The 27454-nt window shown below is 42.4% G+C and overlaps 1 protein-coding gene and 1 non-coding gene across 2 annotated transcripts; one reads left to right on the top strand and one right to left on the bottom strand.

The window, feature by feature from the left end:
- Window positions 1-353: 353 nt before the first annotated feature.
- LOC145399508 (uncharacterized) lies at window positions 354-1168 on the bottom strand. The gene has a single exon (XM_080272110.1). The coding sequence runs from the start codon at window positions 1166-1168 to the stop codon at window positions 446-448; it is 723 nt and encodes a 240-aa protein (XP_080128236.1). The 3' UTR covers window positions 354-445.
- A 6936-nt stretch (window positions 1169-8104) lies between these two features.
- LOC145399574 (5S ribosomal RNA) lies at window positions 8105-8222 on the top strand. Its single transcript, XR_013897325.1, has one exon. It is a non-coding gene; the product is annotated as a 5S ribosomal RNA (ribosomal RNA).
- Window positions 8223-27454: the final 19232 nt, after the last annotated feature.

The following is a 27454-nucleotide window of genomic DNA, read 5'->3' as shown; positions in this document are numbered from 1 at the left end:
AAATATTTGTAAGCCTCAGGGATCTCGTATACATTGCATTCCTTCCAGTGAAAACTTTACTTCCACTGTTTATAAAATCATAAACATCACCATATGTTAGTTCTGTATGGTACTGTACATTGTTGACTGCAATGTGAATGTACAAGACATTTGTTTTCCAAGGTCAGTACCCCTTAAATTATTATTTATGTGACGTCTGGCATAATTTCTTATATCAACAGCTGTGGTTGATATGCCTACATGCCATCAGAGAGCAGACATAAGTAGAGTGTAACATTTTCATGTGGGTGATTACTCCGATCTGCTGTTTGTCTGCTCTCCAAGCCAACCTGATGATCATCTGCAGTGTCCACTTAAAATACAGATGTTAAACAGCAACATAATGTGCAAACCCTCTATAGGCCTGGCTGTGTGCTGCTTAGTTAGAAACACCGTGCCACATTCATCACTTGAAGCTGTTACTCTTAGCCTCTGAATGAATGAGTAGATGTCTGGTGAGGTTGCTTTTGTGGTTAAACTGCTTACCACAATCATTGCAGCTGAACTCCTTCACCCCTGAATGTATTACTAATAAGTGTCTTCTGAGATCACTTTTAAAACTGAACTGTTTACCACATTCATCACACTTGAACTTCTTCAATCCTGAATGACTCAGTAAATGCTTTGTGAGGTAACCTTTAGCATGGAACAGTTTACCACATTCTTCACAACAAAACTTTTTCACTTCTGAATGAATCAATAGGTGATCGCTAAGGTGACTTTTCATTCCAAACAGTTTACCACATTCATCACAACTAAACTTTTTCACACCTGAATGACTCAGTTGATGCCGGGTGAGCGTACTTTTTTGAGCAAACCATTTACCACATTCAGTACACTCAAATTTTTTCATTCCTGAATGAATCAGTATGTGCTGAGTGAGGTTACTTTTCTTCCCAAATAGCTTCCCACACTCATCACACTCAAACTCCTTCAGTCTGGAATGAACTACTGTATGCTCATTAAGCTGGCTCTTAAAATTAAAGAGTTTACCACACTCTATACATTTCAACTTTTTTACTTCAGGTGAGAATGCATCTCTGTCTTGGACAATCCCATCACTGGTGTACATTTCTTCATTCACCTCACACTCTAGCTTCACACCTGGTTCTTGCTTAACCTCCTCCATTTTTGCTTCACTCACCTCACATTCTAACTTCATTTCTGGTACTTTCTTAACCTCCATTACATCATCCCTCCCAGCTCTCTTAATGCCTTCCAAACTCAGCCAACTCTCCACTCTGCTCGACTCTATTATTTGCATTTCTGTCTGCCATCAGTATGATCACTGACTCACATCAGTATTTTGTACAAAATTTTCTCAGTACTTTGAACAACAACTGCCAGTGCAGAGTACTGAATCATAATTGTCAACATATGCAGCATTAGTGTCAACACATAGCATATATCAATATACAGGTCATTACAACTAAACAGTAACTGTTGATGTACACACACCTGCTACTGAACCATAAATATAACTACACGTGTCACTACTACAAAGTCAAAAACTACTAACAGAGACAGAAATTGCCAGTGTTTCTCAGTTAAAGAGCTATCCTCTAGTTTCTACCCAATATTTATTAACAACAGTCATTGTAAAGAATACCTAAAGAGTTAAATGATCCAGGTTCCAATTTCACGACACCACATACTGTACTTATATATATTACACTGAAGGAGACTCTCAAAGAGTATAACCCACAAATTGTTGACCAAAGTACCTCTTGTAGGATATAGGATACTCAGACAACACCAGGTGTGACTTCATCCTGGCAACCTGAAGTATGTATTATTCAAGCAGCTCCATGGTGACCACACTGTTGTATCAGCTTCACCATCTTCATTTCCACCATGGACCTGGAACAAGAATGGCCATTAAACCAGTATCCATGTAAACTTGGTAACTCATTCACATAAGCACTTGAGGCAAATGTTGCAGGGCATCTTAGCCTCCCTTACTCTTTGATTCTATCTTTGAGATTCCCGCCTTGCAGGAATCCAGGCTGCAATTCTCCCCCCTCCAAGTATCTCAAGACAGGAATGATCGACTTGCTCCAGCCATAAGTGTTATGGCCTTCCCCTTGGTCCCCTTCACCCAGGACTGACTTTTGGACATTACCCTGTCAGCACAATCAACCTCAGGGAAGTACATCACATGTCTAGATAACTGAAGTTGGTGCCCTTGTATTATGTTGGTAATGGGCCTGAAGTGGGTCTCACAGAATGATTGCTCATTATGCAGTATCTCATGATACTGTGAAAATCATTTCAGTGTTGTATAACAGACAGTGTAAGACTGTGAACAAAACCTCTTCATGCATTAGATAAGTGGTGTGTGTGTGTGTGTGTGTGTATTTACCTATTTGTATTTACCTATTTGTAGTATACAGGAATTGAGCAATGCTCGTGTTGTCCTGTCTCCATATCCACATTTATCAAGTCTACCTTTACACACATGAATGTTTTTCTCATGCACCACCTCTTTGTCTAAGTCGTTCCAAATATTTAAGAATATACCTAATTGTGGTATACACGGAATGTACTATGCTCGTGGGTTTCCGTCGCTGTTTCTCAATAAGTCGAATTTAACTTTAAACTCGTTTATGTTTTTAGACTGGATGATCTCTTTGTCCAGGCTATTCCATAAGTCTATACTTCTGTAAGGAAAGCTATATTTCTTGATATCCTTCAAGCAGCTTGACTTTTTCAATTTCATTCCATGTCCTCTTGTTGCTCTCTTATCCCATACAAACAGATCTTCTTTGTCAATTTTATCTACTCCCACCATGGTCCTGAACACCGCAATCATGTCTCCCCTCTTTCTCCTTTCCTCTAATGAAGGCAAATCCAGTTTTTCCAGCCTCTCTCTGTATGACAGGTCTGTCAGACTGGGGACCATCTTGGTTGCTGTTCTTTGTATTCTCTCAATCAATGTGTGTGTGTGTGTGTGTGTGTGTGTGTGTGTGTGTGGGTGGGTGTGGGTGTGGGAATGAGTCAAGCTCGTACTGTCCCATGTATTAAACCATTTTTATCATACATATCCATATTTTTATGAATAGTTTTGGCACACACTATTTCATTTGGTAGTGTATTCCACTTATCAATTGCCCTGTTTGGGAAACTGAATTTTTTTTACGTCTTTATTGCCTCTCTTTTCACGTAGTTTTTTGCAGTGTCCTCTTGCTGATGCTTCCCCATTGGTTATGTACTCATTTATGTCTATTTTCTCATTCCCTGAGATGCATTTATGTAGCATAATCATGTCTCCTCTTTTCCTTCTCTCCTGTAGTGTTGGTAGATTCAGTTTTTCTAGTCTTTCTTCATAGCTTAGATCCCTAAAGCTTGGTACCTATCTTGTAACTGCCCTTTGTCCTTTTTCAATCTTATCTATGTGTTTTTTTAGATGAGAATTCCAGACTTCTGATGCATACTCCAGGGTTGGTCTGATGAATGGTGTTATTACCTTTCTCAGCATGTCTTCACTTATATATGTGAATGCCATTATCATATTAGCAAGCAAATATATACATGTTCCGTACCTTCTCACAGATGTGGTCAGCCAGAGATAGTCTGTTACTGATAATCACTCCTAGGCCCTTCTCCCTTTCTGATATGTGTAAGTTTGATCTTCCGAACTTATAATCCCAATCTGGTCTTTTCTCACTTTTACCAAACTTAATTACAGTATTTCCTTGTATTTTAATGCATTTTACATCAACACCTTGTTTTTCGCGCAAGAAAAAAGTTTCCAAGCTGTTTCACACTTTGCGAGTTTCCCTGCACTTTGACGCTCCAAGCCGGCAGACAACGTGTACCTGTGTTCATTTGTTGATGACCATCTTGCGACTGCCGATACAGTAGCCCATGTCACCTAGTAACTAGCCCATCCGCCCTCAACACACCCGCACCTGCCACTCAAGCCAGTCTTCACTTTATTTCTGGTAAGGATTTTTGGTGCTGCAGCTATTTATAACATTTTTAAAGTCTTTTCAGGTACATGTTTATTGTGTTATGCTGTCTTAGCACTAGTATACACTCTTCATTTAATTCTGGGTAGGTCCTGTTTGGTGTTACAGTACTTCCTGATAGGGTTGGTACATGTCCCACCAGAATGCTCCTCTATTTTTCCCACTGATTCTTAACTTCACACTTCGACATTTCATGTTCCATGAGGTTTTGGTGGAACATCCAACCTGCGAAAAATGAGGAAATACTGTTCACAACACTTGTCCACATTAGATTCCATTTGCCATTTATTGCTTCATTCATGAAGCTTATTTAATTCTTCTTGTAGCTCTTTGCAAGAATCTGTGTTAGTAATTTTCCTTTGTATTTTTGCATCATTCGCAAACATACTGAGACAGCTTCCATTTCCAGTGTTTCTGTCTGTGTCATTTATGTATACTAAAAACATAATTTGTGCCAGCACTGAGCCCTTTGGAACTCCGCTAGTCACTTCCCTTCATGATGAGTAATTTCCCCTTAGTACAGTTCTCATTTCCCTTTTTCTGAGAAAATCCTGCATCCAACAGTACAGATTGCCTCAGATACCCCCTTGATGGTACAGTTTCCATAAAAGTCTTTGGTGCAGTACTGTGTCAAATGCTTTCTTGGAATCTAAACAGATACTCTCCACCCATCCTTCTCTTCTCTGTAATGTTCCTGCAACTCTATCATAGAAGCTTATAGATTAGTAACACATGATTTTCCCTTTCTAAAACCAAACTGCGATCCTGTTATCATCCTGTGTTCTAGATGATTTACCCAAACTTTTCTTATCAGCTTTTCTAGTATCTTGCAACACTGGTCAGTGATACTAGTTGGTGGCTGAGTGGATTCTGTCTAGTCCCTTTCTTGAACAGGGGAACAATGTTTGCTGTCTTCCAAATGTCAGGTAGTTTACCTTGACCTAAGGATTCCTTGAATATTAAATTCAGTGGTCTGATTAACTCTTCTGCACATTCATGTAGCACCCAACCTGAAATTTTGTCAGGACCATTTGCTTTTCCTTTGTCTAATTTACTTAACTCTTCCTGTACTTCTTATTCTGATATTTGTATATCTGGTAATATGTGTGGGCATGCATGTTCCATATCATCTCTTTCAAAATTTTCTTTTGTAAAAACTGATTGGAAGTTTTTCTTGTGCTTCACAAACATCTTTTTCTTGTATACAGATAATCCACTCATCCATAATGGACTGTATTTTATCTTTAACTTTGGTTTTGCTTCGGATGTAGCTGTAAAATAGCTTAGGTCGATCACTACTTTTATTTATAATGTCTTCCTCAAACAGTCTCTAAGTCTCCCTCCTTATCTTTGTATAATCATTTCTTGTCTGTTTATGGTTGTTATATGTTCTCTCATTATTGTGTCTTCTGTATCTATTCCACAGCAAGTCTCTTTCTTTTCTCTTGATTTTTCACATTCTGTATTAAACCATTTCTTTATTTTCATTTCTATTTTTTTGGCTGTGTAATTAATAATTTATCCTCATTCAAGTGGTACATGTCACGAATCCCGGAAAGAAAGTATCAGGAAAAAAAGTAACAGTAAAAAACGTAAGGGAAAGAGCTAATCTAACCTAACCTAACCTAATCTAACCTAACCTAACCTGACCTAATCTAACCTAACCTAACCTGACCTAATCTAACCTGACCTAACCTAGGAAAAGTTGTTACTTTTTGACTGTTACTTTTTTTCCTGATACTTTCTTTCCGATTCCCTTATAACACAGGTTCAATGGGGTTATTTTTCAGTACATGGGCAACCACACACCATATGTATTTTAATCAGTTTCTAACTTACATTTTTTTTTTAGTTGTCACCAGCACCATATTTGGAACCCATGATCACTCACTTTGTAGTTACAGTATTTCACTTCACTGTACTTCATCTACTGCTACTCCAACAACATATTACTATCTAATCACTGACACTGCACAGTAATAAATATGATGGCTGGATGAAGATAAAGTGCTGCAAATGACTCAAAGCATGGTTCCGTACAAATATATTGTTGGCCATCTTGGAACTGAAAATGATTGTAAATTTGTGTTGGCATTTGTTGTGAATTTGTAGGAACTGCTGCAATGGGGGACTTTCAGAATGCTGAGTCATTCCAAACTCGGTGCTACACTAGTCTCTTGCTGGCTGCCATGCTTGTAATAGCCATGGATTATTGTACTCCATTGTCTGACTGTGAGATATAGTGATGACATATGCCATTGAAATTACTATAATATTACTCAGAAGAATCATAACCACTAAGAATGATCTTTATTTTCAGAATTTTATGATCTATGATCATAGACTTGATACCGAAGTGTCAGGCTGTCACAACTACATCTTGCATAAATTATATTTGATTTGCTGGACACTGTAACCGGTCTCTCATATATATATATATATATACTGTATATATATATATATATATATATATATATATATATGGTCTGGTTAGTACTTGGATGGGTAACCGCCTGGGAACACCAGATGCTGTTGGCATCCCTACGTGTCAAGTGGGGTTGGTGGAGGATTAGTGCCCCTCCCTGTAAAACAATTAACTCTAAGCCCTTGACCACCCTGTTTGGGATACATGGCGTCTGGCAATGGATGGATGGATGGATATATATATATATATTAAGGCCTGCCTATTACTCATTATTAACATCAACTTTCATACTGACAGTCCTCCTACTATCTGAAATTTAATAGTTTGTAAATTTAAGCATTTAACATATTGCCACGAGACTCGCGCATGTGCATTAACCCCTCCCGCCCAAGTGGCATGTATACATGATGACCTGGGGACATCCGGGTGACATGTATACATGATCTAGTGTACTGTAGTATTATTGTTATTGTATTATTATTATTATTGTGATTACTGCATCATATTACAAGAGCATATTACAGTATACTCTAATTTTTATATTATAGGTTTAGCTGAGATTTTATGGTTTAAATAATGGTGATTTTTAAGAAAAACACCAGCTGGTGGTTTGGGTTGTGAAAACAACCCCCGGACATGATGGGTTAAAGGGACAGTCCTGAATAGGAAAACAGCCCATGCTCAATGTTTACCAAAGACCAGTGCTTGTTTCATCAGTCCAGTGTTAATGTTTGAGAATGAACTATATTGAATTAAAGGGATTAAGTATGATAGCTCAAATTAAGAGGCTGCCGAATCAAACCAGGGACTACTTATCAGCCTTCATTATGATCAATATCTTATCCTAGCAACGTCAAGATTCAAAAGTCGCTCACTGTAAAGAGGGGGAGAGAGAGAGAGAGAGAGAGAGAGAGAGAGAGAGAGAGAGAGAGAGAGAGAGACTTTTTCTATCAGGTGATGTACAAAGGGAATTAATGGCTTGCACTGATGCACCAGAAAGAAAAAAAATGCCTAGTTACTTTTATTACTAGTGTTATTACTTTGCCACTAGGCTACCCTTTGATTTGTATTTATGACAAAATTACATTACATGGCTGAGTTTTAAATGTATAATACCATGCATTTAATAGACATCTCAGCAAAAAGTTACCACCTTAATGTTTATTTAAAACATGAAAACTGAAGAAACAAAATGTATGTATATTTTCATATCGACAGTCTGCATCATATAACGTACAAGAGGATATTAATGTGTAATACAGATAAAGTGGCATCAAGTGTCCAATGCCATTTAGAGTCATGTATGTTCCTTCAGTTTTTGGAAGGGATGGTAAAATAAATCATAAAACATGTACCAAATGATCAGGTAAGCCGCTGAGCCTCTCAACAAGAATGTGATGTCAGAAGCCTAACATTTTCAGTCCGCTGATATAGAGTTTTATTCTTGCTGCCAAACGATTTTACCATTTAGAATACTCATACTGAAGGGTGTTAATGAAGCTGTATCATCATCCAGTTCAGTCTCCCCTAAGCTGAACAAAGTCGTCAGAATAAAGGATAAAATGATTTACGTCGTCAGAGTAAAGGAAGTAGTTTAATCACCCTCATGTAGCAGCACACACACTAGGCTAACTTGTAACTGTCTACTTGTTTTTTCCTCGTTGTATAAATCAAGGCCATACCACGTTGAGTACACCGCTTCCCGTCCGATCAGCGAAGTTAAGCAACGTTGGGTCTGGTTAGTACTTGGATGGGTGACCGCCTGGGAACACCAGATGCTGTTGGCATAACTCCCTACGTGTTAAGTGGGGTTGGTGGAGGATTAGTGCCCCTCCCTGTAAAACAATTAACTCTAAGCCCTTGACCACCCTGTTTGGGATACATGGCGTCTGGCAATGAATGAATGAATGAATAAATCAAGGTACATCATACGAATCATGCAAATATTGGACTTAAAAACCTTGATTGACACAATGGTCTAGTAAATGAACAGCATGTACAGCCGCTTTCACCGATATCTAGCGAAAAGTGAGCTATGTTTTATCCCAGCATGAGGACGGTCGCCTATGACTTATGGAAACAGATGTCAAGTGGCAGTATCTCACAAATGTTATATATCAGAAAACTAAGGCTATGACAAAAACTTCAAGAAAGCGCTAATCTTACTCAAAAAGACAATATGAATGTAGATATGAAAGCCAATTGCTCTGAACCAATCAGTAACACAATGAAATGACTGTGTATATAGGATTGCCAGATGGAAGCCCAATGTACATGTATGAAAAATAGCCAGTCAAAAGTATTCGTTCATGGGTGTGATATTTTTTATCAACGAGTATTTTAGTGATTTTAATGGTCTATAGTGTTGCTAACTCTTGTACTGTAAGTTTATCCAGACAAATAGTGTAGTCACAATAGTTATGTTACTTTTTCGGGTCTAGGACCAAGTCTTGGCTCACCAGCTAGCTAGCAGATGACACCTGAAAGTTCCTCATTGTGTAAGCAAAAATGGCACTATATATAGAGTATATAAAAAAAAAAATCTTACCATATGGGACTGTAGTGATCATACAAGTGAAGATGGCTGCCATATATCAAACAATGGCGCTAGGATCTTAAGATTGCATAAGCGAGTGATCAATTATCAAGCAACTATATATCAAGGTTTGCTTGTATGAGCACTGCATCACAGGGATGATGCTCTCCTTGACCTACATAAATTGCATTACAAATAGCTGTGTAAACTTGTAGGGCAGTACATTTGTAGATTTTGCCATTTTTCATATAAATTACATCATAAAAAGGACAGCCAAAGCATTTGCCCACAAATGCATATCACCTGCCATCGCTAAAAAATTAGTTAATTAAAACTTCATTCCAACAGGAAATTTAGTAATACCATGACACTGTCGTCCACAACTATCCATCCATCCATCATCCAATCCTACGTTGCATCATGAGGAGCATAGGAGCCCGGGGCTAGGCAGTTGGTCCTGACATTTAAAATTAGAGTGACCAGCCTCACTCATTCCTGAGTGGCACTACATAAGTAATAAACCCCAACCACCCCTTGGATATAAACAGACATTCACTGGCTCAATCCAATTGGAGTGCAATAATTACCCATTAAACCACAAGGCGCCAAAATTTGGTTATATGGTTAATTACAGTAAATATAAATGATGGTGACTCAGCAATTCAAGCTGTTTTCTCACAGACCTATGTTCTCAAGGGAAATCATTTTAGTACCAGATGCATCTCAGGCAATTAACATTTGATTTTCAATAAAAAAAATATTGGAGAACAAACAAAATACAGCAAACTGTCAATTATCCATCATCACAACAGCCGGCCCAATGCAATATCCGGTGCTTTTTGCTCAGCTCTATTAAAGCAACATCCAGCAGAATTATGAAATATCCAGCACCAAAACAAAAAGCAACCGGCGATTAGATATGCATCTGGCAGCAGCATCTGGCTCAGGTGCGGTAGCAACTGGTGCCTGGGCAAACCCCACAATGTGCCAGCCAATCCGAATGCAATGTGGAAGCAGCCAACCCAGAATGCTGAGCCTATTGTCACTCTCTCATTCTCTCCCGTGGATCTCGTACAGTGAAGACGTATCAGTATATATGTACTCGGCTCTTGTGCCAATGCGGTGGCAAAACCCAAGTGCAATGACTTACTCTGTGGCCTCCCATGCCTCGCTTGTTGTTGTTGCAAAGTTTGTGGCCTCTCGGTGCATCGTGTCCTAGTGATCTGTTGTGATTCTGAAATTACTGTAAACATAATTACTGTCACTAGACCACACAGGACTAAGTGCACTGTACAGTACTACATGGTGTACAATTTTACCCTCCACCGATGCCAACACTAGGTGAGTACGTAGCACAGTACACTGTGTACAGTACAGTCCCAGATCTCCAATATCTAGCTAACCCGGATTATCAACCAGGATAATTTACGGACTGGCAAATATATACAGTAAATAGAAATATAAGTGTGTACCACTTAGAATGCCCACCACTGCACAACTTAGTAACACGTTACATGAGACTAGGTGAACTTGGGCGATGTGAAGTGAAGGTATTTCCAGTCAAGGTCATTTCCTAGTTACTCCTCTTCTCAACCCTCCTCCCCTTTATTTCCCCACCTCTCAATCATTCATCCTCCATACCTCCACAAATCACCAATCTACTTACTGTCACCAGTCAGTAAACAAGCACTATTGTTGTTGTATTGTGAGAGTGATTTGTACATTCCGTGATTCCTCAAGTGCAAACTAATCGCAAGTGCATGGTGTTCACATTGGAACAGCAGCACGACATATGCAAAAGACATGAAAAAGGTGAAGATAGTAAGACACTGATAACATAATTTAATGTAGGAAATTCCATGCATTAGATATCAAGTCTCAGGGACACAAGCTCAAGGAATTTTTCATGAGAAGAAAGATAAATATCTATCTATCTATCTATTGCCAGACACCTCAATCCCGTTTGGGGTGGCCACAAACAAATCGCCTCCAAGTCGCCCTGTCCCCCGCCATTTCACTGCCCTGCTCCCAACTCACACCTCCCTCTCTCATATACCTCTTCACCCCATCCCTCCATCTCATCCTCGGCCTCCCCCTCCCTCTTCCCCCCTCCACCTCACTCACATACACTTTCTTCGTCAGTCTTTCACCCTCCATCCTCTCCACATGGCCAAACCACCTCAGTGTGTTCCTCATAATGCTTCCTATCACATCCACATCCACACCACAACGCTCCTTTATATCCTCATTCGTCAGCCTGTCTCTCCACGTGACTCCACAGGCTCCTCTTAAATAACTCATTTCCACTGCTCTCACTCTTGACTTGTGTCCTTCCAACAATGTCCAAGCTTCACTTCCGTACGTTAGAGTTGGTATCACAATACTGTCATGTAGTAACTTTTTCACTTCCATGCTCACTTCCCTGTTTCTTATCACTGCTTTCAAAGAACCAGCAACCTTTCTTCCCTGCTGTACCCTTTCAAGCACTTCACCCTCCAAACCTCCATCCTTACTCATCACACTACCCAAGTACTTAAACGTACTCACATTTTCCAATTCCTCACCATCCAACCTCGCTGTACATTCACTACCTTCACCTCTCTCAAAGACCATCACTTTACTCTTCCCTACATTCACCTTTAGATTCCGTTTCTTACACACTCTCCCAAACTCATCCACCAAGCCTTGCAGCTCCCCTTCGTCTTCACTCAACAACACAGTATCATCTGCAAACAACAGTACAGGGAGTTTCCAAACACTATCCTCTCTCACCAGGGCCACTCCAACATCCACTACCCTACCTTGTACCTCTTTTATTACCCCATCCATGTACAGATTGAACAAGCATATGACAGGGTGGATAGACAAGGATTGTGGAAAGTGTTAAGAATATATGGAGTAGATGGGAAGTTGTTGAATGCTGTGAAGAGTATGTACGATGGTGCGAAGGCTGCAGTGCGTGTGGATGGTGAACTAAGTGAATTTTTCTGTTTGAAAGTTGGTTTGAAACAGGGATGTGTCATGTCTCCAAAGATAAATAAATCTACTGAAAAAAGGCATGCTCTTCATCGGTGGAAAATTGTGGCATCCGTATGGTTTTCTACGTGATGAACTGACTACCAACGAGCTTGCCATATCATACAGTATCTTGGCATGTCCATTTTGTTAAATATTATTAATAAAAACATGGAAAAAAAAACTGTCCATCTATCTATCTATTGCCAGACACTTCAATCCCGTAAGGGGTGACCACAAACAAACCGCCTCCATGTCACCCTGTCCAATGCCATTTCACTGCCTTGCTCCCAGCTAACACCCCCTCTCTCATATACCTCTCCACTCCATCCCTCCATCTCATCCTCAGCCTCCCCCTTCCTCTCCCCCCTTTCCACATCTCTCGCATTGTCTACACTCTCCTCATTAGTCTCTTGCTCTCCATCCTCTCCACATGGCCAAACCACCTCAATGTATTTCTCCTAATGCTTTCTATCTCATCCACATCCACACCACAACGCTCCTTAATTTCCTCATTCTTCAGTCTGTAACTCCACATGCTTCCCTCAATTAACTCATTTCCACTGCTCTCACTCTTGACTTATGTCCTTCCAACAAGGTCCAAACGTCACCTCCATACATTAGAGTTGGTATCACAATACTGTCATGCAGCGACTTTTTTACATCCATGCTCACTTCCCTGTTCCATATCACTGCTTTCAAAGAACCAGCAACAATTCTTCCCTGTTTTACCCTTTCAAGCACTTCACCCAGCTTTAAACTTCCATCCTTAATCATCACGCTACCCAAGTGCTTAAACACACTCACAAAAGAAATAAATCTTGGGCATTCATTGGTGAACTGATGATTTGGAAAGTACAGTAGTGTTGTACAGTAGAATTATCACAACTCCCTAGATCACAGTTGTGTATACTGCCACAGCCAGCCAATTTATTCTTCATCTGGCCACTGTCACTCCACCACTCTCTTACCACTCAGCTGGTTTGCAAATGATGCAATAAATACATAAAAATTGCAAGTGCAGTAATTTTACCCAACAAAGCAAACCTTCAGTTCTATCAGCTAGATTTTATCTTCCCTCTCAATGCAAGTGCATTCTAAGATGATATAGAAATACCATTCAGGTTAGCAAAATAGTGCTCGGAGATTAAATTAAAATGCTTCACATTCCGTCAAATCTACGATACAAGCAGTATGAAGTACAAGTTAGGTTTGCTGATGTCTGCAGTGGCGTCTTACAGAGTGCAATAGTTCAATTCGGACCCAGAACTCATTTGTCCCCAAATCATTCAGGTTAGGTTTTGGTTGAATCATGGTGGGTTTTGTCAGGCTAAGTTGTGTTAGGATGTCAGGTCATATTAGGTTGGGTTAGTTGGGATGAACAATTGTTGATAAAATGACATATGGAGCTGAACCAACCTAACAGTCTGCCATGGTTTGCATATAAAACTAGTGGCTTTATGGTTGATATCTTCAAAATGACACATTTCTGCAACTTTTTTAAGCTACCACAGTGACAAGTACAGTGGGCTCGCACAGTGCGCGAGAGATTGGGAGGTCCTGGTCCTCGTTCACTGTGAAATCGCGTACTGAGAATACATAATCTTATGGGAAAAATAACATATGGGCGGTACTGCCTCATACCTGGACATTTTTTTGCCCTTAGAGACATAATAAAGGCCAAATTTTTCAAACATTTTACTACAGATATTGCTACACTAACAAAAAAATGGGCAGTCAACTTAACAACAGTAGACAACAGGTCTGATGGACTTAAATAACAGGGGTTCTGAGGTGCGGCAACACACCTAGAGTGCCCCCACTGCCACCCCGACCGCACCACGCTTGTTTAACTGTTGCCAATGTTGTATTATTCCAGGCTTTGACAAAGAAATTTACAGCCTGTCGAATGTTACATTTCTTCCAGAATGCAGCAACAGTCATTATGGTGGGGGTTGCAGGTATGCTAGGTGAAGCAGGTGAGTCAGGTGGGGCTGTGGAGGTGGAGGGGGAGGTGGCTGCTGAGTCAGGTGGGGCAGTGGAGGAGGAGGGGACGGCAGTGGGCGAGTCAGGGGAGGTGGTGAGGGAAAGATCCTCCCTCTCCTCCTCGCTACTGCTCACATTTTCAGCAATTTCCTTCATCTCTTCTTGCTTGTTTGTTTCATTTCTCATCTTGTTATGGACGTATTGGCAGTATAACAACTTGGTATTTGCGAAATAAACGTCATTATTATAGGAACTGGGTATCTATTCTAACTTAGTGTTATTGTCAAAAAAGTTATTGTCGAAGTTGTTATTTGAGATCTTACTGTAGACTTCTCTTGAGCACCTTCTCCACGAGCCTCTAGGTCACTATTGGCGCAATGTGTGTGTTTGGGGGGGGTCGCGTACTAATGGAAAATGGCATTTTTGAGCCACTCCTTGCCTCTACCTCGCATTCTGTGAGGTAAACTCGCGCATTCAAGGTTTTTGGTTATGATTTTTGGTCACTCGCACACAATGCGATTCGTGCACTCTGAGCTCACTCAGTAGGCAAGCCCACTGTACATTACAGTTTATTGAGAACAAAATATACTAAATTTTATGCATTGGGTCTCTCCTGCAGTTTCACCCACATTTTACCTATCAGCTTATAAAGGGGAGGGGGTTGGTGACAGCCAATACCCTCTTTGGGCACACAGGTATACGTAGCGAGTGATAAGAAGGGTGGGTAGTGAACCGAATTGCAAGTGCAGTAAGGGAATATATAACTGATTATGTGTGTGTGGATGAGAGAATGAGAAGGTATGTAATGGATGCAAGGGCATACAGAGGCTGGGGGAGTGGACTTTTAGTGGTGGAGAAAGTCAAGGTACAGTACTGTCTCCAATTTTGTGAGAATTTGGTCGACAAAAACCCTCCCAAAATTGAAATTTTGCAAGGCTCGAACCACAGAATACATGTACAGTATTAAAGGCAAATTGGTCAGCACCTCCCCCGCGTAGGCACATTTCCCCAACCTTTGTCGTGACTTTATCCCTTCGTTTTACAGTGATAAAATACACACATATAAATAGATATTTTTTAATAAGAACAGTAATCATTATAAATAAAAATGCAACAAGTAAACCTGCATTTAATACCATGATTTGAAACCTGGCTGGACTTGTGGGGAGGGTGGCGGGGGGCTGAGAATTGGGTGAGGCTACTGTGGCCCTGTGGGGTCGCCATCGTCACTCTCACTGTCCCTGCTGTTGAAGGAAAGCTTCCTGATGTGCATCTGCCTCTCTCATAAATCCCTCTAAGTCACAACCCTCCTCAGAGCCATCATGATCGAAAGGGTGACTGCTTGACGGGCCAGAAATGCTGGGGTCACTGGATGCTGGGGCAGGGCTGGCAGGGTTGCTGGTCGATGGGGCAGACTCGTTTGGGGTTCTCATAAATTTAGTGATGAGAGACTGCTTCCTCCTGTTCACCCCATCTCTGTGTAGATCGGCATGGAAGCGAAGGGCCCTGTCAACAATGTGGGATGCTTCCTCAGCCCTAAAGCAGTCACATTCGTTGTTTATAATTGCTTCTTTGAGCTGGTCAGTGATGGCAAGGAGATCAGCCAGATTATGCATTGTGAGGGTCTGTGTAGGTTTTGGGTGAGATTGCTCTTGCTGCTGGCTAGCAAATTCATCTTCCTCATCGATCCTGAGCATGGTGGTCATGGCATTTTCTTGCTCCTCTTGCACAATCTCCCTCATTTCCTCAGCTGTGACTTCCTGGCATCCAGCAACTACCTGTGCTGCCACCAACACTGTCCTTTCAGCCTCTGCCACCTGCTGAACCCTGCTACCTGGCTGTTTAGGATAAAGGTGAGGTACCGGACAGCACCAGGCATGATTGATTGTAGCCTCGTTTATTTCTTCCCATGAAGCTACAACGAAACTGAAGGCTTTCTTGATGTTGAATTGATGCCAGAACCGCCTCATCGTCATCATCTCTGGGACAATGGAGCCAACTTCCAGGGCTGGGGCACGGTCAGGCAGTTCTTCCTGTGGCATGGGGTCATCTATGTCCAAATTCCCATGTTCATCCACTGCCTCGATCATCCTGAGTTACTCGTTTGTCTCTGTTTCTTCTCTGAGGTAACTGAACAGTTCGGTGTGGTAGAAATTTTCATCGTTGGCAATGATCTGATCAAGTGGCTGGACAAGAAAGGTGGTGTTGGGGGGCAAGAAAATTACTTTAACATCAGGACACACATCAGCCAGGTAGTGTGGGTGACAGGGAGCACTATCCATTATAAGGCACACTTTAAATGGAAGGTCCAGCTGGCAGCACTTGAGGCAAGCGTTGGACACAAAACGTTTAAGCAGCCAATCCTTGAGAATGCTAGAAGTCATCCACCCATTGTTTGAATGGTACCAACAGAAACTAGGGAATCTGTCCATGCACCTACCATTGCTCAAGCACCGAGGATGTCTTGCTGTGTGGACACTCACAGGCTTCATCTTACAGCTGCCTCAAAAGTTTAGGGTCAACATGACTGTAAAACATGCCTTGTCCAGCTTCCTTCCTCTTGCTTGTTTCTGGTGCTTGGCAATGTAGGTCAATCATGGCATGGATTTCCAATTCATGCCTGTCTCGTCCAAGTTGAAAATCTGGTCCTTTGTGTACTTTCATCCTCTATTATCCCCCTCAAATTGTTGGGAAAAGAATTGGCTGCTACATTGTTGGATGAATAGAAGGAGAGGACAGGAGGAAGTAGTCCATACAAATATAGAAAGGTTGCATGAGGAATGAAAAAAGACAGAATATAAGAAAGAAGTGGAGAAGCAATTGGGTAAATAAGATTTACAACAATGGGGGAAGTGGAAGGAGTGTGCAAAATATTTACAGAAGAAATTTGTGCAGCATGTGAGGTGGTGTGGAGGGTGAAGAGAATGCAAATCGGGGTGCAAAGAACAGCATGGAGGAATGGTGAGATGAGGCAAGCTTTGGCACAAAAGAAGAAAGAATATAGTGAGTGGATAGGAAGCTGAGGCATGAACGAAGCTGAGAGACAGAAGAGAGAGTTACATGTAGACAGGAAGAGAGAGGCGAAAAGATTAGTAAGAGAGAGTAAGATGAGAGTGGATGAGGAATTTGGAAGGAGTTTGAATGTAAAGTGGAGGAAATGTATTTCTTTTGGAAGGAATTAGAGTGTAAAGTGGAGGGAATGTAAGAAAATGTTCTGGAAGTAGGTGAAGAGAGTCAGACAGGGTGATGAAGAAGTTAGTCAGGAAGTGAAAGATAAAAATGGTAGACTGCTAGTGCAGTTGGGAGAGCAGATGGAGAGAACACTTTAAGGAATTTTTAAACATAATGAAAGCAATGCGAGTATAAGTGGCTGGGGAATGGCTGGGAGAAGGAGGGATGTGAGAAGGGGGGGAGAAATCAGTAGGATAGAAGTAGTAGAAGCAATGAAGAAAGTCAAATGGCAAAAGCCCAAGGAATGATGCAGTGTGTGGTGAAATGCTGATGCATGGGGGAGAGATAGCGGTAGAATGGAAATGGAAGATGTGCAGATTGGCCTGGGAGGAAGGTAGAGACCTGGAGGATTGGAAGTCAGGTATAATTATTCTCCTGTACAATGGAAAAGGGGAAAAAGAGGTGTGTGGTAGTTATAGGGACATTTGTCTTCTTATGTAACAGCAAAAGAATATGGTAGGATACTGACTGACTACTACTTCCTGTCCTTCCCTTCTTCTATTTCTCCATTTCATTTGGACTTTGATTCTAACCACCACCAGGTGGTGGTCAGAAAGTCCACTCCCCCAACCTTTATATACTCTTGCATCCATTACACACCTTCTCATCCTTTCATCTACACACACATAATTAATCACTGCCTTCCGTTCATTCAGTTCACCAACCACCCTTCTCGTCAATCGCCGCGTATACCTATAGATCCTCTTGTGCCTGAAGAGGGTACTGGCTATCACCAACCCCCTCCCGGCACAAATGTCCACTAAAGCACTGCCACTCTCATCCATCTCTGCAGGCACACCCCACTCATCAACTACTCCATCCACCTTCACATTCCCTACTTTTCCATTCATATCTCCAGTCAAAAACAATCTCTCGTTCCTTTCAAACTTTTCCATGCACACTTCCACATTTGTCCTGAACTCTTTTCTCACTATGCTTGCACGATCTTGCATTGGTGCATACACACACACAATCGCCCACATTTGTAGTCCGACTTTCAATCTTTTCCACACAATACTTGAGCCAACTGATCCATACTCCCTTATACTCTCCTTTCATCTGTTATGCACAACAATACACACTCCTTCTTGTGCCCTCTCATTCTCACCTACTCCGGTGCATATACCCCATCCATACTCCCATTCTCTCACACTCTCACCTCCCCATTTAGTTGCAATTAATCCACATACATCCACTTCCTCAAGCACCTGAACAATCTCTCTTTCTTTCACCTCATCATTTGCACCTCTTACATCCCATGTAGCTATCCGTACCATGTCCATTATTCGGTCCTTAGTCGTCACCTTTAGGTCAGTCGTGGTCCGAGGCTTCTTGTTCGTATTTTTGGTTAGATGTTTTCCGAGGAGGGGCATTAACCCTCCGCCAGCCCACTTGTTGTCACGTAGGGAACACATGTTGGTTGGTTATAAGGTTACCACCCAGCGTTGTAAATGCTTTCCTGGTTTACAGGAAATCATTTGGCTTGCCACTCAGTGTAGACCTACCCTAAAAACAGGTTGTATTGATCATATATTCATCCTTGGGTCTTTGGTGGAAAAGTTTCCAGGGAAGGGATACAAGTTGTAGGGAGAATGCATATGACAGAGTGGACAGACAAGAAATATGGAAAATATTAAGAACTATGTATATGGAGTAAAAGGGAAGCTGCATATATAAGGTGCTAAGGCTGCAGTGCTTGTGGATAGTGAACTAACCTACCGGTAATTTTTCTATCTGAATGCTGGATTGAAACAGGGATGTGTCATATTACCATGGTTGTTCAGTCTATATATGGATGGGGTTATAAAAAAGATACAAGGTAGGGCAGTGGATGTTGGAGTGGCCCTAATGAGAGAGGGCAGCATTTGGAAACTTCCTGTTCTATTGTTTGCAGATGATACTATATTAGGTGAAGATGAAGGGGAACTGCAAGGTTTGGTGAATGAGTCTGGAAGAGTGTGCAAGAAATGGAGTCTAAAGGTCAATGTAGGGAAGAGTGAAGATGTGGTCTTCGAGAGAAATGAAGTCACTGAATGCACAGTGAGGCTGGATGATGAGGAAATGGAAAATGTAAGTGCATATATGTACTATACTTGGGTAGTGTGGTGAGTAAGGATAGATGTTTGACAGGTGAAGTACTTGAAAGGGTACAACAGGGAAGAAAGGTTGCTGATTCTTTGAAAGCAGTCATAAGAAATAGAAATTGAGCATGGAAGTTTAAAAGTCTCTGCATGATAGTACACTCTATCTATCTATCTACTGCCAGACGCCTCAATCCTGTTTGGGGTGGCCACAAACAAATCGCCTCCAAGTCGCCCTGTCCCCAGCCATTTCACTGCCCTGCTCCCAACTCACACCCCCCTCTCTCATATACCTCTCCACCCCATCCCTCCATCTCATCCTCGGCCTCCCCCTCCCTCTTCCCCCCTCCACCTCACTCACATACACTCTCTTCGTCAGTCTTTCACCCTCCATCCTCTCCACATGGCCAAACTACCTCAGTGTGTTCCTCATAACGCTTCCTATCACATCCACATCCACACCACAACGCTCCTTTATATCCTCATTCGTCAGCCTGTCTCTCCACGTGACTCCACAGGCTCCTCTTAAATAACTCATTTCCACTGCTCTCACTCTTGACTTGTGTCCTTCCAACAATGTCCAAGCTTCACTTCCGTACGTTAGAGTTGGTATCACAATACTGTCATGTAGTAACTTTTTCACTTCCATGCTCACTTCCCTGTTTCTTATCACTGCTTTCAAGGAACCAGCAACCTTTCTTCCCTGCTGTACCCTTTCAAGCACTTCACCCTCCAAACCTCCATCCTTACTCATCACACTACCCAAATACTTAAACGTACTCAATCCTCGTAAATCACGGCAATTTGGGTCCGGACCACTGCCGTGATTTACGAATTCCGTGATTTATGAATAATAACTTTTGTGAAAAATTAATTTGGGTCTAGACTTTGGCCAACACGCCCCCACAACACCCCACCTACACCTATCTAGGCACCATCAAACGCAAACATACAAATTTAGAAATATTCAGTGCATGTATTAAATAGAAATAAGCCATGTTAAGGGATCTCACCTTAATCCTATGACAAAATTGCTTACGTGAATGGAGTGGGGTGATGTTGGGAAGAACTTAGAACCTCTCAGCACTTGTTCTTCCCAAACTCTTTCACCAGCTTTGAAAACTTCTCTCTCCTCTCAACACGACGAATGAGCTCCAAATGTTGACTGTACAACAAATGCGGCAGCTTCTTGATGCCATACTGCTTAGAGCGCTTCATCAGGGGGTCGGGAGGGGCCATGGCAGGTAGGAGGCGGAGGGAAATTGCACAAAAAAGGCAGGTAACTCTCGTACTCCATGGCGACGGTCTGTAGTGTGCGGACTGGTGGGACAAGAACAACAACAACATGGCGGCATTAGCATGCACACTTGCCACCAGGGATGCATGGTGATTGGTTATTGGGTTGCAATTTTCAGTTTGAATGCCGAGATTTACAGTTCTCCTCGGAAAAGGCCCACTTGGGTGCCTAGATCCACGATTTTCATGACTTAACAGTGATTTAAGGTTGCCAGCAGTCTGAAGGCCACCTAGCCGTGATTTACGAATCCGTGATTTATGAACACGCGATTTACGAGGATTGAGTGTACTGTGATACGAACTCTAATATTCGAAAGTGAAGCTTGGACCCTATTGAAAGGACACAAGTCAAGAGTAAGAGCAGTGGAAATGAGTTATCTTAAAGGAACATGTGGAGTTACAAGGAGAGACAGACTGACAAATAAGGAAGTGAAGATGCATTGTGGTGTGTATGTGGATGTGATAGAAAGCATAAGGAGAAATATACCGAAGTAGTTTGGTCACGTGGACAAGATGGAGAGCAACAGACTAACAAGGACAGCGTATGTGAGAGAGGTGGAGGGGAAAGAGGGGAGATGGAGGGGGAGGTCAAGGATGAGGTGGAGGGATGTGAGTGGAGAGATACTGTATATGAGAGAGGGGGGTGTGAGCTGGGAGGAGGGCAGTAAAATGGCAGGGGACAGGACAACATGGAGGCGATTTGTTTGTGTCCACCCCTTACAGGATTGAGGTGTCTGGCAATAAATGAATAGATAGATAGTTAAATAGAACCCATAATGGAAGAATGGACACCTGAGTCAAAATGCTGGATTCAAACTCTGGTACTAACAGGCCTGCAGCAATACTGACCACCGTGGCGGTACATATTACCGTACTGGATGATTGATTGATTGTAGAGGTAGGCTATACAGAGTACTTATACAACAAAAGGGTGGGTCTATTATTAGTTTACCCACATCATCGTCATCATCATCCGGACCTCCTTTCCCACTTTAGGGCAGAGTGGAGAGTAGCAACGTCCAGACAGTCCAAGTTTGCCCAATCCAATGGGGCATGTTTCCATTCACTCATCATTCAAGCCCCTGGAATCCTGGCTGTATCTGATAATGTCAAAAAACTTTCACCACATTCTGTAGCTTCACATAAATGTATCCAACAGAGTCAATCCGAATGCTATCATGTTAAAAAAGGAGCCAAATCCCTGATCATGCATTTCTTCTCACAACATTCATCCAACCAGCTCGATCTCTTGTCAGTCCCCTAGCCTCACCGACTTCCATGCCTCTCTTCCTCACACACTCATCCACCATATCCCTCCACCTTCTCCTTGGCCTACCTCGCCTCCTTCCTCCTTCAAATTCACTCAGTTATACCTTTTTCACCACTGTTTTTATCCATTCTCTCCACATGACCGTACCATCTCAGAACACTCTCTTTGATTCTGGTGTCCACAGACTTCCTCACTCAAGTTCTTTCACAAATCAATTTATTTCATAATCTATCCACTCTCTGTGCTCCACATAGCCTACAATCCTCAGCAGTTCCATCTCCCATCTCCACTGCCCTCACTCTTGATTTTTCATATTCATGCCACACCATAGTCTCACACCCAAATATTAAAGTTGGCACTAACACTCCTTCATGTAAGCCTCACACTGCTGCAACACTCAGGCCTCCGTTTCTCATCAAGGCCTTCACTGCACCAGCTACTTTCCTTCCTTGTGTCACTCTATTTTCCACTTCTTTTGCACATTTTCCTTTCATTTCTATCGCTGTACCCAGTTATTTGAACTCTCTCACCAATTCCAGTCTCCCTCCATTCACTGTAACAACACACTGGGGTCTGGGAGTCACCTTCTCTCTTGATTACCATCACTTTACTCTTTTCTGCATTAACTCACAAGGCACAATGCTCACATATATCGGCAAAACTCTGCACTAGTCCATCAAGTTCTTGTTCGGTATTTGCAAGTAGTACTGCATCGTCAGCATACAACAACTTTGAGATATTCCATCCATCACCATTCATTACCAACACCATCCCTCTCTCCATTACTAGTGTTTTTACTTCTCGCATCACCCCATCCATGTATAAATACTGAACAACCATGAGGACATCACACAACTTTGTCGCATGCCCAAACTGATTGTGAACCACTCACTTAGATGCCCATTTACCCTTAAACATGCCTCACTACCATCGTAAAAACTCGACAGCACCTAGCAGCTTATCATCTACACCTTATATGCGCAAAACCTTTCACAATCCTTCTCTGTCTACTTTGTTGTATGATTTTTCCAGAACCATAAATGCCATAAACACCTTATAGCCCTTCTCACAAGCTCTCTCCACTATCTGTCTCAATGCAAATATATGATCCACACATCTTCTGCCACTCATAATGCCACACTGTTCATCACTCATTAGGACTTCTGATATCTCTCTTACTTTCTCTAGCCATAATAATTCTTCCATATACCTTCCCTACCACACTCAATAAACTTCTATCTATCTATCTATCTATAGCCCGACGCCCTAATCCCGCAAAGGGTGGCCGCAGACAAAACGCCTCCAAGTCACTCTGTCACCCACCATTTGACTCCCCTCCCCCCAACTCTCCCTCCCCTCCCTCATATACCTCTCAACTCCATCCCTCCACCTCATCCTCGGTCTACCCCTCCCTCTCCCTCCCTCCACTTCACCTACATACACCCTCTTAGTCAGTCTTTCATTCTCCATTCTCTCCACATGTCCAAACCACCTCAGTGTATTTCTCCTAATCTTTTCAACCACATCCACATCTACCCCACAACGTTCCTTCACTTCTTCATTCGTCAACCTGTCCCTCCACGTCACTCCACATGCTCCTCTCAAGTAACTCATTTCCACTGCTCTCACTCTTGACTTGTTCCCCTCTTGCAAGGTCCACGCCTCGCTTCCATATGTCAGGGTAGGGATCACAATACCATCATGCAGTGACTTCTTAACTTCCATACTCACCTCCCTATTTCTCATCACTGCTTTCAGTGTACCAACAACCTTTCTTCCCTGCTGTACCCTTTCACGTACTTCATCCCCCAAAGTTCCATCCTTACTCATCACACTACCCAAGTACTTGAATGCACTCACATTCTCCATATCCTCACCATCCAACCTCACTGCACACTCTGTGACTTCATTCCTCTCAAACACCATAACTTTACTTTTGTTTACATTAACTTTCAGCTTCCTCCTCCTACACACTGTCCCAAATTCATTCACCAAACCTTGCAACTCCCATTCATCTTCACTCAACAATACTGTATCATCAGCAAACAGCAACACCGGAAGCTTCCAAATCTCACCCTCATTCATTAGGGCCACCCCCACATCCACTGCCCTACCTTGCACCTCCTTTACAACCCCATCCATATATATATTAAACAGCCATGGAGACATCACACACCCCTGTTTCAGTCCCACATTGAGATCAAAGAACTCACTCAGCTCACCATCCACTCGCACCGTAGCCCTAGCTCCCTCGTACATACTCTTCACAGCACTCAACAATTTCCCCTCCACTCCATATATTCTTAATACCTTCCACATACCTTGCCTATCTATTCTGTCATAAGCTTTCTCCAAGTCCATGAAGGCAGCATACACTTTCCTTCCCTTCTCTAGATACTTCTCCACTAAACATCTTAGAACAAATATCTGATCTACACATCCTTTTCCCTTCCTAAATCCCCCTTGTTCTTCTCCAACTAGCTCCTCTGTCATATGCCTAACCCTATCAATGAGTATTCTACCACATATTTTACCAGTCACACTAAGAAGGCAAATACCCCTATGGTTACCACATACTTCTCTCTCCCCTTTTCCTTTGTATAAAGGAACAATTATACCTGATTTCCAGTCCTCTGGAGCCCTTCCCTCTTCCCAAGCCAATCTACACAACTTCCATATCCACTCCACAACAATCTCACCCCCATACCTAAGCATTTCACCACACACTCCATCAATTCCTGGGGCCTTTCCCAGCTTAATCTTCTTCATCGCTTCCACTACTTCCGACCTACTGATCTCTTCCTCCCTCCTCTCATCTCTTCTTCTCCCAGCCATTCCCCAACCACTTATACTCACACTGCTCTCACTCTCTACATTCAACAAATCCTCAAAGTGCTCCTTCCATCTCCTCAATTTCTCTCTCTTCTCCAGCAACAATCTATTATTCCTATCTTTCACTCCCCTACTATTTCCCCTTTCACACTGCCTTACTTTCTTTACCTCCTTCCAAAACAATTTCTTACTCTCCCTCCATTTCACACTCAGATTCCTCCCAAACTCTTCATCCACTTTCTTCTTACTCTCCTTCACCAGTCTCTTAACCTCCCTTCTCCTGCTCACATATACCTCTCTCTTCTCTCTCTCATCTTCTCCCCTACCTCTACTCGCCAACCATTCACCATATGCCTTCTTCTTTTGTTCCACAGCTCGTTTCACCTCATCATTCCACCATGCTGTCCCTTGCACACCCTTGCATCTCCTCCTCACTCCACAAACTGCCTCACACGCTGCGCTTATCTCTTCCGTGAATATCTTACATACGTCTTCCACCCCTTCCATCTGCTCTAGCTCATACCTTCCCAATCTTTCTTCCACTATGCTCTTATACTCTGTCATTTTCTCACTATCTTGCAATTTCTCCACTCTTCTCACAGGAGCTGCTTCCTCCTGTCTTCCCCTTTGTCTCCTCAACCACTTTCTTTGCAGCTCTACCTTGGCCATCACTAAGTGATGGTCCGAGACTCCATTCCCCCACCCTCTCCACACCTTTGCATCCAACACTTGTCTTCTCATTCGCTCATCCACACACACGTAGTCTATCATTGCCTTTCGTTCAACAAGTTCACTATCCATCCTCCTCATTACTCTCCATGTATACCGGTGGATCATCTTATGACAAAAGTAGGTGTTGGCTATTGCCAACCCCTTACCAGCACAGATGTCCACCAAAGCACTACCATTCCCATCTGCTTCAGCTGGCACACCCCACTGACCAATCACTCCATCCACTCGTACATTCCCAACTTTGCCATTCATGTCTCCAATCAACAGCACTCTCTCGCTCCTCTCAAACTTGTCCATACATGCTTCTACTCTCGCCCAAAACTCATCTTTCACTCTTGCCACTCGATCCTCTGTTGGAGCATACACACATACAATCGCCCATGCTTGTATACCTACTTTCATCCTCACCCATACAATCCTTGCACCCACTGTTCCATACTCTCTTATATTCTCCTTCCACTTCTTGCTTATCATCAGACATACTCCCTCTCTTGCCCTCTCATTCTCACTGACTCCCGCACATATACCTACACCGTATTCCCATTCTCTCAATAAACTTATGTCACGATAATTCTTGTACTCACTTCACTTACCTTTATTTTTGTACACGGGTATATGAGGGAGGGGGGGGTGAGTTGGGGGGAGGGGAGTCAAATGGTGGGTGACAGAGTGACCTGGAGGCGTTTTGTCTGCGGCCACCCTTTGCGGGATTAGGGCGTCGGGCTATAGATAGATAAACAATCACTGCCTTTTTCCACTCTGCTGGCACAGTTTCACTTATCCATGCCTTCTTACATATCTCCAACAAGCACTTCATTCCGCACTCTTCACTACACTTAATCATCTCGGCATACGGTACATCATTTTTCAGCCGCTTCACAGCACTCTTCACCTGTGAGAGTGCCACATTTCCTGGCACTGCATTCCTTCTCTGCACACCCCTCAAACATATTTACAGCATCTCTGCTCTCTCTATTCCCATTCATTGGGCTTTCAAAATACTGTCCATCTGAACCTTATTTCATCCCCATGGGTTAATAATCTACCACTTACATCCTTCACACTTTTGCATTTTTTCCGATGTCACTTCTACATTTCCACACCTCTTTCCAAAATAACTTCCTATTTTCAGAGTAATTTGCATTCGTTTTTCTTCCTAGATCATCATTTACTGCCATCCTTTTCCTCTTCACTAGTCTCTTTATGTGCTTCTTGCTCTCAGAACCCCTGTTCTGTAACCACTCACTTCTTCCTCTTTCCTCCACTGCTCTCTTAACCTCTTCATCCCACCATGCCAAAGCTTTCTTCTTTGTTGTTACTCTTACCACACCACACACATCTTTAGCATTCCTAACTAAGCAATCCCAATATGCATTCCACAGGCAGTCCTGATCCGTTTCACTCCAATTCACTGATTCCAACTCCTCCCCTACTTTGGTCCTGTATTCATCTTCTATTTCTTTGATCCTCAGCATCTCGACTTTCAGTATTTCCCCCTGACTGTCCCTCTCTCTCCTGGTCCACTTCACCCCTCTCAGATTGATCTTGCATACCATATTCATATGATCTGACAGACCTCCACATCGTCCTCTCACGGCCCACGTACCAGCAGGCAGCAACCATTCCCAGCATCGACCTCTCTACGAGTTCGTAATACGTATCCCAACAAATGTTATACATGGGAAACTTTGACTTACGGGTTGTGATAAAATCCTGAATGATCACAGTCTAGGGGCTATCATCTTCGCAACAGCCACTAGCTGAAACAACTTGATTTTACACTACAGTCGAGGGCTTCATCAATCACCATGGCAACAGCTACAGCTGAGACGCCAAAACGCATCACCGAGGCTACTTTTCCGCCATCAACCACACCCCAGTTTTCTAAATACTTAAAGTTCCGAATGTCTAATCTGTATTTTGTATAACATAAGAAAAGCCTACAATATATTAATGTGGAGTACCTTATCTTTAGACATTAATCATTGTAATTTAAACCCATATATTTAGTATAAATAACTTGTTTTTTTTCGAAAGCAG

Source organism: Coenobita brevimanus, chromosome 49, assembly GCF_032717465.1.
Source record: "Coenobita brevimanus isolate Jiangsu-jjx chromosome 49, ASM3271746v2, whole genome shotgun sequence".
Lineage (NCBI taxonomy): Eukaryota > Metazoa > Arthropoda > Malacostraca > Decapoda > Coenobitidae > Coenobita > Coenobita brevimanus.
The sequence above is the reverse complement of the archived record's forward strand: the minus strand, read 5'-3'. Positions and strand labels throughout refer to the sequence as shown.

Excerpts from the sequence above, each read along its gene's own strand:
- LOC145399508 (XM_080272110.1), bottom strand. The coding sequence starts at position 1,168 with ATGGAGGAGGTTAAGCAAGAACCAGGTGTGAAGCTAGAGTGTGAGGTG.